This window comes from Ursus americanus, chromosome 14, assembly GCF_024610735.1.
Source record: "Ursus americanus isolate L20-20 chromosome 14, mUrsAme1.1.p, whole genome shotgun sequence".
NCBI lineage: Eukaryota > Metazoa > Chordata > Mammalia > Carnivora > Ursidae > Ursus > Ursus americanus.
The window spans coordinates 8900078-8913895 of NC_142140.1; the positions used below are offsets into that span (position 1 = coordinate 8900078).

General features: G+C 45.9%; 1 protein-coding gene across 4 annotated transcripts in view; it reads left to right on the forward strand.

Annotated features, from left to right (window-relative positions):
- Window positions 1–13818, forward strand: part of SRGAP3 (SLIT-ROBO Rho GTPase activating protein 3) — a 332469-nt gene that overhangs the window by 279780 nt on the left and 38871 nt on the right. For 3 of the 4 annotated variants that reach the window (XM_045808138.2, XM_087866833.1, XM_045808136.2), the window contains 2 exons: window positions 6382–6409; window positions 11342–11444. In XM_045808138.2, the coding sequence (XP_045664094.1) occupies window positions 6382–6409; window positions 11342–11444 (131 nt within the window). Of the gene's footprint in view, window positions 1–6381; window positions 6410–8850; window positions 8938–11341; window positions 11445–13818 lie in introns of all 4 variants that reach the window. The other variant, XM_087866834.1, reaches the window with a different exon arrangement.

Genomic DNA, 13818 nt, shown 5'->3' on the forward strand with positions numbered 1-13818 from the left:
ATGGATCCATCATCCCAGTGATGAAGGGGGTCCCCAGTAGGTAGGGAGTGGGAATCCAGGAGTGCAGAGGTCCGCATTGATGCTTGTCAGCAGAGACTATTTGCCAGGAATATTAGTGGAGTGCCTGGCCAGGAGGCTAGGTCCAAAAAACAAAGCTCCATATATGGAAGGCAAAGTTTGGTCCTTGAGGGATGTGGGGAGTAGACTTAAAACTACCCAAAGTCTTCTAGTGGAAGTTGGAATAAAATCCCAGTGCTCTCATGGTACATGAGGCCTCACATCATTTGACCTCTGCCTGTTTCCCCGACCTCATTTGTCATACTCTACTCCCTTACTGTGCTCCAGTCCTACTAAGCTCCTTTCTGCCCTTCAAAACTCATTGAGCTTATTCCTGCCCCAGGGCCTTTGCATCTGCTGTTCTCCCTACCTGGAATGCCCTTACCCCAGATCTTTTTTTTTTTTTCCAATATTTTACTTATTTATTTATTTGACAGAGAGAGACAGTGAGAGAGGGAACACAAGCAAGGGGAGTGTGAGAGGGAGAAGCAGGCTTCCCGCTGAGCAGAGAGCCCGATGCAGGGCTCGATCCTAGGACCCTGAGATCATGACCTGAGCCAAAGGCAGACGCTTAATGGCTGAGCCACCCAGGCACCCCCTTTACCCCAGATCTCAATATGGGTGGCTCCTTATCCTTCAGATGTCACTTCTTTAGTGAGACTGTCCTTGTCACTCAACCTCAAGAAATCACAACCTCTGTCCCAACACACTGATTTTCTTCATCTCACTCATCACCATCCTATTTATTATTTGTTCATTTGCTTATTATCTTTGGTCACACCCCCACCCCAACAGTATCATATCTTCAATCGGAGTAGGGACTTCCTTGTTTATTTTGTCTATCCCTTTATCTCCAGTGCCTAGAATAGTACCTGACTCACAGTAGGCACTCAGGTAATAGTCACTAAATGAATGTTGAATGGAAAGGTCATCAGAACATGAACTAGGCCCCAAGGTCAGGGATGGTTTGCAACAAATTATGGTAGCCCTAGAAACTGGTGTGTGGCTCAGCTTTGAGGGGACAAACTGACCTGGGGTTTCTAAAGTTGCTAAGCACTGCTTGGAGCTCCACATCCAGACATATTCTTGTGTTCTGTTGGAGAGGGCAATTGGCTGAATAACGTGTTCTACCTAAAGAAAAAAAAGCATGGGGTCCAGGAGATAGGAGACCAACATGAGAGAGATGAAGGGAATTTCCAAGGTGATGATGCTAGTAGATCCCAAGGTGACAGCTTGAAGCAAGCCTAGAGATCACCCAAGTTTTTCAGGAAAGGAGGAGTGTGACAGTTGAGAGTCAGAGTGGGACACGGGACTGGCACTCATTGGCCGTTGGGGTTGTCCTTGCCTCCGACTGGGTCAGTCTCTTCTCCAGAGGGGTGCACATTCTAATGGCTGTGCTCTGGCCACCCAAGTCTTCCCTGACACTGTCCAGTTAGCACCAGTCAAGTGGGTAGCTGGAATCTGCAGATGCTTGGCATTTGTGACCCCCATGCTTTAGAGGAAACAGTGAGAAATTAAGCCATTTCCCAGCCCCAAGGCTCTTATAAGCTAGGGAGGAGGCAATTCACAAATTCATAAAAAATCAAAAGCAGTAACATTAAGTTACATAGTAACATTGGTTGAATTGCCAGGTGAACAGTACAGACTCTGAGGGTCTGAGCCAGGAGAGGAAGGGATCACCATGGGCCCAGAAGAGCCAAAAAGACTTCAAGAAAGATGAATAACTAGAGCTTGGAGGAATAACCAGGGTCTAATACCAGAAGAATTTTTTCAGTCAACTTTATTGACATGTAATTTACATACAATTAAGTCTACCCATTTTACATAGAAATTAGTTTTGATAAACATATATACTCAGATCAGGATATAGAAGATTTCTGTCACCCCAGAAGCTCCTCTGTATCCGTTTGCAGTTAATTCTCCCTCTGCCACCCCAAGCAACCACTGATCTGACTTCTATCAGCAGAGATCACTTTCGTGCCTTCTAGCTGGAGAACTTCTGGGAGTGATGGAAGTGTCCTGTATCCTGATTTGGGTGCTGGTTGGACACGGGTATATACATTTGTCAAAACTCATTGACTGGGGGGTAAAGGTGGGGAGGAGTGAGTTGCAATGAGCTTTTTCTTCATTTTCCCTGACTCCCCTCTCCATTTTGCCCATCCTAACATTTCCACATTGGGCCAGGTGAGCGGGGCTGCAGAGATGTAGGGCGGCAAAGAGGGCACCAAAGCAATGAGAATGGAGGGACAGGGAAGAGCCAGAAAGTCTTAGAGAGGAGCTCAGATGGGGTGATAGGCACAGCTCCCACAAATAGCATTGAAGAGGAGGATTGGTTTTATGGCCCTGGCCCTGGGTGGGGAGGGGGTGCTGGGGGCTATTTCTCAGAGCCATGCACCATAAGGTAGGCCCATATGAGTTGGTGGCTACTTGTATTTTCAAAATCGGGTGCCCTGGAATTAGAAAACTAGATGTTCTTTTGAAAAATAAGATCCCAGATGAGAAAGTGCTTTTGTCCAGCTCACTCTTGCATGCTGTCTGATGCAACCTTTTCTTACTGCCCTTGCCTGAATGGCCTGAATGAAATAATAATAAAAATTAGTTTGGGTTGGCATAACTCCTTACCAGTTTGGTCTTCCAAGTTTCTTTAGCCTTCAGCTACGCCTTGCTCTGAGATGTCATTTACCAGTCCTCCTTCTGAGTTTTAGGCTGAATAGCAATGAAAAACTGCAGGAAAATGCAGCTTCTGAAGTATAAGGGCTGCTAAGAAAGAGCCATCGAGAAGAATCTCCAGAGTCCTGTCCTCTAGTAACTCAGCCATGGAAAAGCCCATTGTGCTTCTTTTGAAAACTGGGATGGGCTTTGTTAGACTGGTCAATTCTGGAGAGGTTTTGGGTTGTTTCGTTTTTGTTTTTGTTTTTTAATAGACTTTGGTTTAGGGGCACCTGTGTGGCTCAGTCGGTTGAGCATCTGACTCTTGGTTTCAGCTCAGGTCATGATCTTAGGATTGTGAGATCGAGCCCAGCATTGGGATCCACGCTTAGTGTGGAGTCTGCTTGGGACTCTCTCTCTCCCTTTCCCTCTGCTCCTCTGCCTGCACTCTCTCTCATAAATAAATAAATAAATAAATAAATAAATAAATAAATAAATAAAATCTTTAAAAATAAATAAATTAAATAGACTTTGTTTTAGAATAGTTTTAGATTTACAGAAAGGTTGCAAGATAGTACAGTTAGTTCTCATATACTACACATCCAGTATTTCCTGTTATTGTCATCAGTGAGTATGGTGTATTTGTCACAAGTAATGAACATGGGTACATTGTTATTTCTAAAGTTAATAAATTACCAAAATACTGAAAAGAACTGCAGCTGAGACCAAATCTGGAGTCACTTTTTATCCCTACTGCCTGACACAGGTAGGTGTGGATTCTTAGGGCACTGGGTGAAAGGGGAAAACATGCACTGACTTGGGTGGGTCAAGTTCTTACGCATTGGACTAACAGGGGCACGAAAAAATTACATAGGCCAAAGTGAGCTCAAAATCTCAGCTGCTTCATTCTTCCGAGTGTCAGTGGATGATTCACCTCTGCCTGCACATACTGACTCTTCATCCAGTAGAAAGCTATTCCTGGAGTGGGCTGGGGTAGGGTTACACCTGCATCAGTGGCCTTTTTAAGTCCTCAGAGGGCTATTTTGTATTGTGAAGGACACTCTGAACATTTTGGAAACAGGTGAGAAATGTGGGGCCAAGCAGAATATTTTGATTGAGGAGATACAAAGTTTTTTTTTAATGAAATGTATCATGTAATCCATTTCTCTAAAGTACTCTTTTGACAGCATAGCTCAAAGAAGCCACAAGTTAGAGGAAACACAAACACTCACTTAGAAGCAGATTTTTTTAACATTATCGATCCCAGACACACAAGTCAAAAAGCTTCTAGGTGTCCTCCAAATTGGCGTTCCTTGTTGTAAATGTCACTGCCACATCTTGGGAACGAGAACACACCCGTATATGCCCTTGGCTGTTGCTATGCTGTTTTATTGGCCAGAGGATTCTTAGTTTATCATCATGTCTGAGTCTAAGATCTGACCTTTTTACTGCTCCGAGTAGTCTGTAAGCTCCAGGGTTTATTCCCAAGATACGGGTGGCTTTTCAATTTACTGTAGCCCCTCAAGAATGAATAGTGCATTGTCCATAAAAGGGATGGGGCATAACCTTTTCAGACCACGATTTAATAGCACTTTATGGAGCCAGTGTCCGCCAGGACCAGACAGTCTGACCTTCTGAAAATGACTGAGCCACTAACTATAAAATATATTTAAAAATCCCAACAGGTCTCAGAAGGTAAAGGGTAGAAAAGTTTTGATTTCTGAGTTAACACAAAAAATATATGTGTATAATATTTTATGCATTTTTATATTGATCTACATTGAAATATTTTTCATGTATTAAGTTAAACACAATATATTATTAAAATTAATCTCACTTATTTCTCTTCACTTTTTGTAACACGGCTGCTAGAAATTGTGGCTTCAATTACATTTCTATTGGACAACCCTGGCCTAGAGGTGCTCTGCTGCACCATAACAGGAATGCGTACTGAATCATGCTGTGTGGATGAACCTCAAAAGCATATGCTAAATGAAATAAGCCAAATGCAAAAGACTGTGGATTGCATTATTCCGTTTTTATGAAATGTCCAGAATAAGCAAATCCGTAGACACAGAGAATAGATGAGCAGTTGCCGCAGGCTGGAGATGGGAAGGGGGAGTCACTGTGAATTGGCACAAGGGATCTTTTTCGTGTGAAGGAAATTTCTAAAATTGAATTGTGGTGACAGTTGCACAACTTTGACTATTTACTAAATAACTGAATCATGCATTTCAAATAGGTGAATTTCATGCTCTGTAAATTATGCTTCAATAAAGCTGTTAAAAATATAAAAGAAGGCAGTGGCTAGGAGTCTGGAATTCCAGGGAGATGGAAGATCTGGAGATAAGATTAGGGAGTCCTTGGTAAGCACTTCAGTCACCGTCATGCAGAGAGGGTGTGTAGAAAGAGATCTGGGTACATCTCCTGGGGGCATCCCATCATTTAGAGGTCAGAGGTTGGGCAGATGAAGAGACAGCAAGAGAAACTGAGAAACAGCCTATAGGGCAGGAGGGACACTTAGCAAGTGTGGAGTCATGAAAGTCAAGAAGAAGGCTTTGTAAGAAGAGAGCAATTCCCTGAGTCGATGCTGAGAAGTCAGATAAGAGCAGAGAAGACAGTGAATTTGGCCACACAGAGCTGGCAGTCTCTGGGGATGGTGAGGCCAGAAGTCAACCTCAGTGGGGTGAGCAGGGGAGGCAACAGTGCTTCCTAGACAGCTTCTTCAGCAAGCTTTGCTGTAAAGAAGAGAAATGGGGATGGAGTTCAAGGGAGAAAGGGGGCCCAGGGGAGGTAGATAGTGAATGGTCAGGCAAGGTAGGTGGGTGCATCTTATGGAGGCATGCCAAGACCTGTCTTACTGATGTTCTTTTCCAGTGAAGGAAGCAAGAAGGTTTTCAGCTGAGAATGAAGGCAGGAGAGGTTGGGGTGGGGGTGTGACTGGGTTGAGGAACAACAAGAGGTATCTTATGTCTGTTGCTCTTCAGGGCCAAGTGTGTGAGCAACCTTTGTTGCTTGTTTGTTTGTTTTTAAGATTTTATTTATTCATTTGAGAGAGAGAGTGAGAGAGAACAAGCGGAGGGGTAGAGGGTGAGGGAGAAGCAGACTCCCTGCTGAGCAGGGAGCCCGACGCGGGACTTGATCCCGGGACCTGGAGATCATGACCTGAGCCAAAGGCAGACGCTTCACCGACGGAGCCGCCGAGGCGCCCCATCAACAAACTTTATTGATAGAAAGCAGTGCATGAGTTCTTGAGCTTCCACGCACACAGAAGGGACCGCCTGGGGTGCTTGTTAAAATGCAGATTCCTGTCTTCACAGCTCAGAAGTTCTGATTCAGAAGGCCCATGGGAAAGCCCCCAAATCTGCATTTTTTAATAAGGTCCGCAGAAGCTTCTGATGCATGTGGTCAGCAGGCTGCAGTTTGAAAATCCCTGAAAAAAATATACATGAACAACACAAAATGAAATTTATGTGAACATAGCCTTACAGATAGGAGGCCCTGGGGATTTAATAAGACTCAGTTCTTTCAAGCAGACCATTACTTAGGCATAATTTGATTTCCCATTTCGCAAATAATTAAGTTCAGTTGTTTCTTGTTTTTAAAAAAAGATGAATGTTTGCTGATTAAAAACAACAACAACAATTAAACATCAATGTATACTTCTCTTTCCAGGAGAGAGAGCAGAATGTGGCACAACCAGGTAAGAGGGATCTTGTTTGTTTTGCACCTGCTGCCTGAGGCGGGGGAGTGGGAGGGGCTGGGAGGTGCAAGAGGTGGGAAGGCAGGAAGGCAGATGCTGCTGAGAGCTCAGAGAATCTGGGCTGTTTTTAGAGCAGAATAGCTCTTCACCAGTGTCTCCAGGGGGATGGTGTGGCTGTGCTAGAGAGAAGGCTGGCTGGCTGTTCTGCTTGTCCTAGCATCGTGCTGGTGAAGCCACGCCCCCTACAGGCCTGTGTTGGGGAGGGCGCCTTTCCCAGCTGCTGTGGGAAAGTGGGGTCTGTTTTGTTGGTGCTATCCATCCGGTAGGACAGTAATATATATGGCGGAGTGGCTGAAGACAACCAGTAGAGGCCAGAGGCTGTGGGGTAGCTGTTGACTTGTCTCCCCATCTGTTCTCTGGCTGCTGAGCAATCTGCCCAGCCCAGGCAGAGGGCCCAGCCTGGGCTCCCCATTAGCCAGGGCTTTGGATTTGGCTCATATGGCACACCTGGGCATATGCATGCGCCTAGCCACAGAAGCGTTCACAGATGCCCCTACTGCCTGCACCCTGGCTTCAGACCTCCTGGGCACTTGGATGGACTGACGGGGGAGTCCCTTGCTGGGAAAGTAACAAATGGGCAACTTCTGCTTTCTCTCCAGCTTGCTCAACATTACCCTTTGCGCTTTTTCCTGAGCAGACCAGAGCCAGTGAACACTTTCCACTCAGCAGCTGGTAGCTGAGGGATTGATTTTCAGCGACTGGACTTTTCCTCTACTTTCAGAGTGTTTAGATCCCTAAGCAGCCCTGTTGCCCAAGTTGTTCCTTAGAACCCATCTCTTTCGAGTTCCTAGCAAATAGTTATCCCACTGCCCGAAACGAATCAAGCCAGTGGCCCAGAATCCTGGAAAGTTGTTCTACTTGGCGAGAGGAAAAATGAACCCTCAGCTCCCTCCTGTTCATCTGGAACAGAGTTGGCTGGGAAGAGGCTTGGAAAGCTCTGAGGTTTTCACTTTTCTGGGCCCAGGATGGGGAAAACAGAGGGCTTACCAGAAGCTTAGCTGCGCAGCTGTTCCTCTGGGCCCTGGCAGCCTGGGAATATCAGGATGATTCATAATGCCAGGCGAGGACCTTCCAGCAAAAGGTCGGCAGATGTGCAGGGTCACTTTCTAAGAACCTTCCAGAAATATTTATTTATTTGTTTGTTTATTTATTTATTTATTTATTTATTTATTTATTTATTTATCTATCTATTTCTGGCTAGAGGATGTTGTCATAGTCCCCAAACAACAGAAGCCACATTTCACACCAAAGTCTGCAAATAGGAAAACAGATGGGGGACGAATTGAGCCATCGCTCTCTTCCTCCTAATTCCTAGAACTCATGCAAAGGAAGATGGTTCCAGCAGACTGCAGGAGAGATCTGGAATCGAACCCTTCCCCAGAGAAAAGTTGAGGGTTTTTATTTTTTGTTTTTAAATAAATCCATCTGAGATGTAGTCTTCCACACCCTCTTTGACCTAGGGCCTGGGAAATGCAAGCTGTGACTGTAGACCTCCCACTTAGACATACTGCACTGCTCTACAAACCCAGCCATCTGTATACTCTGGCTCTTCGCCAAGGTCAGAGGCAACTTTGTTAGTAAACTAAAAGCTTCCCCTTACTTCCAAAAATTTGTGTGCAATGCGCTGCCAACTTGAAGTGGTTTTTAATTTAATCCTAAAGGCCCTGGGTGAGACGTTTCTATGCTATGGCTCTCTGTATCTTCCACAGTTCCCTGCCCAAGGTTGGGCATTTTGGATGTCATTTTGGATGATCCTTTGAGTAGGTCCCCTCAGCCAAGTTGCTGCTGGCCTTGTGTAGACCAGTTTTTGCACATGGGCTGCAACACAGTACATTTTTTCTCACATTTAAGAATGTGGTCTTAGAATAATCCCAATTCATAACCCTGTAACTAGGTGGTCCAGATGCAATAATGCACTTGAAAAGTGTCTGATAAATGGGACAGTGAGATGCAAACATAAGGTTTGATTATGATTATTCTAACTATAGACTGGCTCCCTAACCCAGGTTGGCTTGTCCCTGTGGTCGGATTAGCGATGAAATCATGTGAGATTTCTTGTCTAAACAGATGCCACCTGACGCATACCCACGCACAGCTTCCAAGGGCCTGACTGCCACTCAACTACAATATTGCCACCCTTTTGGATGTTAACACCCACATCTGTTGGGTTATCTAGAGAACCTTTTAGTCACCATTCTTTTGGTCACAGAATAATTTTGAGGCCAATTCCTATGTTGCCAATGTATGTTAATTTTCATCTTGGTTGAAAGGCAGAAAGGGGACATTGGTCTCTGGTTTCTCTCTCTTCCTCTCCGTGGCTTTCTCTGTTCCTGTTTTCCCTGCCTCTCTCTTTCTTTCCTTTTTGCTCTGCAACTGAGCAGCAGAAGAGATGGAAGGCTTAGGCTGCCCCACTTTCCTTGGCTGAGCTGCCCCCCTGCTCCCCACTTTGTGCCCCACCCAGCACTTCAGTAAGTCAAAATCGATTTGATGTCATGCAAAGTTGGGATAGCTACGTTTCCTTGTCAGAGATTTCTGGTCAGTGCCTAGAACACCACACAAAGAAAGAAATCCCAGTGTGATCTGAGCAGTTCTTTGCTTTCTGGATTGGGCAGGAGAAATGGGGAAAGTATCCTTTTCCCCCTTCATTCCATTTTTTAAACTTCAAGAAAAATACTCCTGAAGACTTATTTTAAGAAAACTCTCCAGCTGGGTGTCCAGCCAGAATCTCTACTTTTGCTGGCCATGGGAGTTTAATAGATAACTTAAAGCAACTGCTGAACGTTCTGTGATAAAATCAACTTCCCAATTTCACACTCGCACTCACACTCACACCAGAATCTTGAGGAGAAGAGCTGAATTCAGTTCTCAGGTTCAATCACATATTATTTGTGTGACTCTTGGAAAGTTTCTTAATCTCTCATGGGCTCATTTGCCTTATATTTAAAGTAGATTTAATCCGTTTTACCTACCTCACAGGGTCGTTGTGAGGGTATCCTGCAGTGTGAGATAAGGAAACCCTCTGGGAACGCTCACAAACAGAAGCCCTAAACATGAGAGAAACAAGGTGGTGCCGTTGTTATCCTCAAGTTATTCCTAATCCCAAGATTTAAAACCTGTGGCCTCGCGTCACATTTTTTTACACTTTCTTTTGGCGTTTGGAAACCCAAAAGCAGATCCATTGTAAGAAGTACCACCCCCATGTACCCACATCCTCAAAAAATCGGTAAATGATGAAAAAGAAATGACATGGACTTAGCTAACCAAATTGACATAGATCCAAGATGGGCTCGAAATAGTCTTGCCTGTTGTTTCTTTTTAAAATTTTGGTCTGTGCTGTTATTTTGGTTCCAATGTTTGGGTGGCATGATATTGGATTCAGCTGTGTCTTTGCCCATGCATGTCCTGGAGCTAGCAGCATTTGCTCAATACTCAAACACATAGGAGAAGCTCATGAAATTTCCCTAGATGGCTGGGCTGCTGAAGAGGACAGACCCGACAAGGCCAGTGAGCAGAGGCAGCATGAATCTCTTTCACCTCGATTGGCTCCACAATCCATAAGATTTCTTGCCCATTCACAGAAATCAATCAAGACTTGGGGGACCAGGTCTTTGCTCATCACGTGTGGACATTATCTGTGCCAGGCTGGGTCCCCACTTGTTGCTCCCCAAATTGTGAACCAAGCCATTTGAAAATGAACTGCCTCTCTCGGTTAGGGGCCCTCCTCCTAACCTCAGAAAGCCCTTTGCTCTGGAAGGCTGGCAGCATTGAGTCAGGCCAACTTGGGTGGCGAAAGATGAGCAAATAAGCCAACACAGGTATATGCATGGTGAGCAACTCTGGAAACTGGTCCAGTGTTTGTGGCTGTTTCACTTTTCCTGGTGAACTGTGGTATGGTTTCCCCTCCCTGGAGCCCAGAGTGGAGCACAGGGAATGGAGATCCTAAAGTAAAGCAAGACACTTTCAACCTGACCCAATAGGTCCTCTGCTGGCAAGGGTTAATGGGATGGAATGAGTCCTTGGCTGGAAATGAACAAGTGCCCTAAGGCTCTATGGCTGGCCTGGTGGGAAAAATCTTGGCATTGGAGACAACGAGGCCTGAGTTTGGGGCCTAGCTCTGCCAGTTCCCCTCTTTAGGCCTCAGTTTCTGCCTCTGTAAAACGGGGCTGTCCGTAAAGGGTTGAGCTGACGTTAAGTGTGATAATGGATTTGAGAGTGCTTTAATCAAAAGTGTACTTGACTAAAGCACAGGATATAATCATTACCCTGGGTTACCCCGGAGACCCCAAAAAAGCTGTAGCATCCCTCCAGGCATCAGTTTCTTCATCTCTGAAATGAGAATAATAATTACCTGACTCTTAGATCAATGTAGTAAAGATTAGTCAAGTGCATTTGAAATGCCAAGAGGCATTAGAAAGATCAGTGCCCTGGTACATTGGGAGTTGAGACTTGGTGATGAATTTAACCCAAAGTAATGAAAATTAACCCTTCCAATCATCATTGAAAGTCTCTTGCTTTCTCAGGCTGCAGATTACATCTCTCTCCTGGTTCCTCCTCCATCTGGTCAGCTTTGCGGGATGACAGCCTCTGATTGGAGTTGCAATGGTTTCCTGGATACATACTATTTCCCCCCTGTGATCTAGAATGCATTTGTGTTATACGAGCATTGCTCCTGCCTGACATTGTGGGTAAATTAAGATCCCCTTAAACATCCAAAGGCCTTCAGATGGAGCATTGGACACCAATGTGCTGGGGGTTCAGGGGTTTCCATTTGTATTTTGTGTTCTTCTCCAGTCATGGGTTTTAAGAGCATCTTTCCCAGTTGTATGTTTGCATTGGTTGCTTTCTTGATTTCTTTTGTTCCGTTTTCCCTAGGCCCCCCTGTCTTCCCCCTAAACCACAGAAAATGAGGAGACCTAGGCCTCTCTCAGTGTGTAGCCATAAACTATTTAACGGCTGTATGGAAGCATTTATTAAGGTACTTGCTGGGGAGCCACGGAGTCCGCGAATGCGCCCAATGTAATGGCAGCCTTTCTCCACCTCCTCCCCTTGGCCCACAGCCCTGCCCTGATCAACCAGAACTTTCAGTCGTGCCCTGGGCCAGGCCCTGGGATGAGCTAGTTCCTCACCGTAGCCTACTCTTTAACTTCAGTAAGGGCTTCAGAGCGAAGCTGCTTTTGTCTCTGACCATTTGATCCTAAGTGCCTTCCCGTGATCCTCAGCCCCAGGGGAGGGATAAGATCCTGATGAAACCCGTGAAGTCCAAGTGGGGTTGAAATGCCAGTGCCGTGGTCCCTGCCAGCCATGCTCTCCTGCTTCAGGAACTGCGGTTCTAGCTAGCCCCAGGGACAGTTAGAGAAAACCACCTTACCTTGCTTCGCATCCACACCTCCCAAGAGGTGGTTGATTGGAAGTGACACAAAGAAAATCCCTGCAGGTAACAGTGTGCTTTTATACAAGTAATTTTTTTTTTTTTTTTGGTTGAGAATATACCGGCAAAGGAAACACATACAATTTTTGAGAGAAAAATTTCCCACCTTGTTTTGCTTCTTGAGGTAGTCCATTTAGAATTCCAGATGAACCCTGTACATTCTAAGCTAAAAATGAAAGTGTTTCAGCCCAGCGAGTTTCTCTTTTTCTTGCCTCCTGGAGGCAAAGGGCACAGGATCAAGGCTTCCCAGATAGAACAAGTGGCTCAAGGCCACTGAAGCTGGCCAGAGAGTTGAAAAGGGCAGCAGGTGGGGGAGATACTTGAGGAACATGAGTTAGGGGGAGCGGGAGGGAGGAAGGCCCCTGCCAGTTACTCGAGAGCCCTCCATTATCCAGTGAAGACGCTTTCTGCAGAAAAGAAGACTGGTGTCAGTCAGGAGAAATGTAAATGCTCTTGGGCTTTGCTGGCGATTTTGGAGCAGTGGAGGCTGCCCCTGCTCAGGCTCTCTGTCCTCTGTCCTGACATGCTGTTCACGGGACTTGCAGGATGGGGCAGACAGGCATGGGACTGGGCAGGAAGGGCCAGCAGCGTGGGTCCCACAGCTGTCTCTGCCTGTGGGCTGAGTTCTGGGGAAGGGACAGTCGGGGGAGGGGATGGAGGAACAGGAAGGCACCAGCTGGAACTGTCCAGGGGTGGGGAACAGCAGGGGCTGCTTTAGGCTATCTCAGAGGAGTGAGGCACGGAGGATCTCAAAAGGAAGGGTGCCACTGGGTGCGTCAGCAAAGAGGTAGTTTGGAGGGGGCCCCCGAATGAGCAGTTTGCCATCCAGTAGGTCATGGGAAAATATACCTGTGTCGAGAGTCCTTCTTTCTTTATCTTCCCTCCTGTCTCCACCAAGACTTCATTCACCCTTGCCCTTGGAAAAGCCACTCTCCATAGCCGGGCGGGGGACTAAAGGACGCGTGAGCTCTTTTCTCTGCCCTCAGGGAGTGTATAGTGCCGCTCAGGAGGTTTTCAGCACAGAAAGCTGACCGAGCAGGCAAATCAGGATGAGCACGCCTTCCCAGATTTGCTCAGGAATTTGGAAACGGGTGATCAGTCCAAGCACTTGGAAGGAACTGACTCTTCATCTGACAGGACTTAAAAATTAGGTGTTCTGTTAGTCTTTTAATAGAGAGCTCCGACATAAAATGTGTGACTGTCAAACAATCTGACTTTATTCGTCGTGATAAACACATCAGAATTTCACCACATGTTTGCCCCTTGGAGGAGGCAGTCACCTTGGGAAGCCACATTCTTATTCTAAATACATCGTCATTGGTGCCATTGGTCAGTCTTCCTTAGAGCCTGTAGCATGGCCCTGGTCAGTGGTGCCAAAACTTCATATTAGAATGGACACCCTGGCCATTGGAAGAAAAAGCGTCATTCAGGTCAGCTTTGCAACACCACTGAAGGTACAAAATGGCAAGAGGCATATGCTACAGTGGGGCTGGCTGACTGGCTCTGAAAAGCCACTTAGCATGGGCCGTGTGGTTGGAATAAGTCCTCGGGGGACTAGTTGAAAGAATAAACACACTCATCTGACCAAAAAAAAAAAAAATGTGTATTTGTTCAACATGATTGCATTTCTTTATGGTCGCACTGTCCTTATAGCACATACTGTCAGGGCAGTTACACTCTTCCGTGCATCTGCTCTGCGCGGGCAGTACCGAGACAAACTCGCACGCAGCGGCGTCTCGTCCTCAAGCATGATCAGCTTCCAGAGAAGGAAAAGGCAGTTATAATATATTTCAGCTCTTCAACCTTTGTGAATGGAATTTAGTTTTCTCTTATGATTCACGTGTTATCTGGAGGAAGACTCAGCACGAACGGAGAATGCCCAGCTTTGAAATGCCAAACCTGTGAAAGGTTTTTCAGTAAA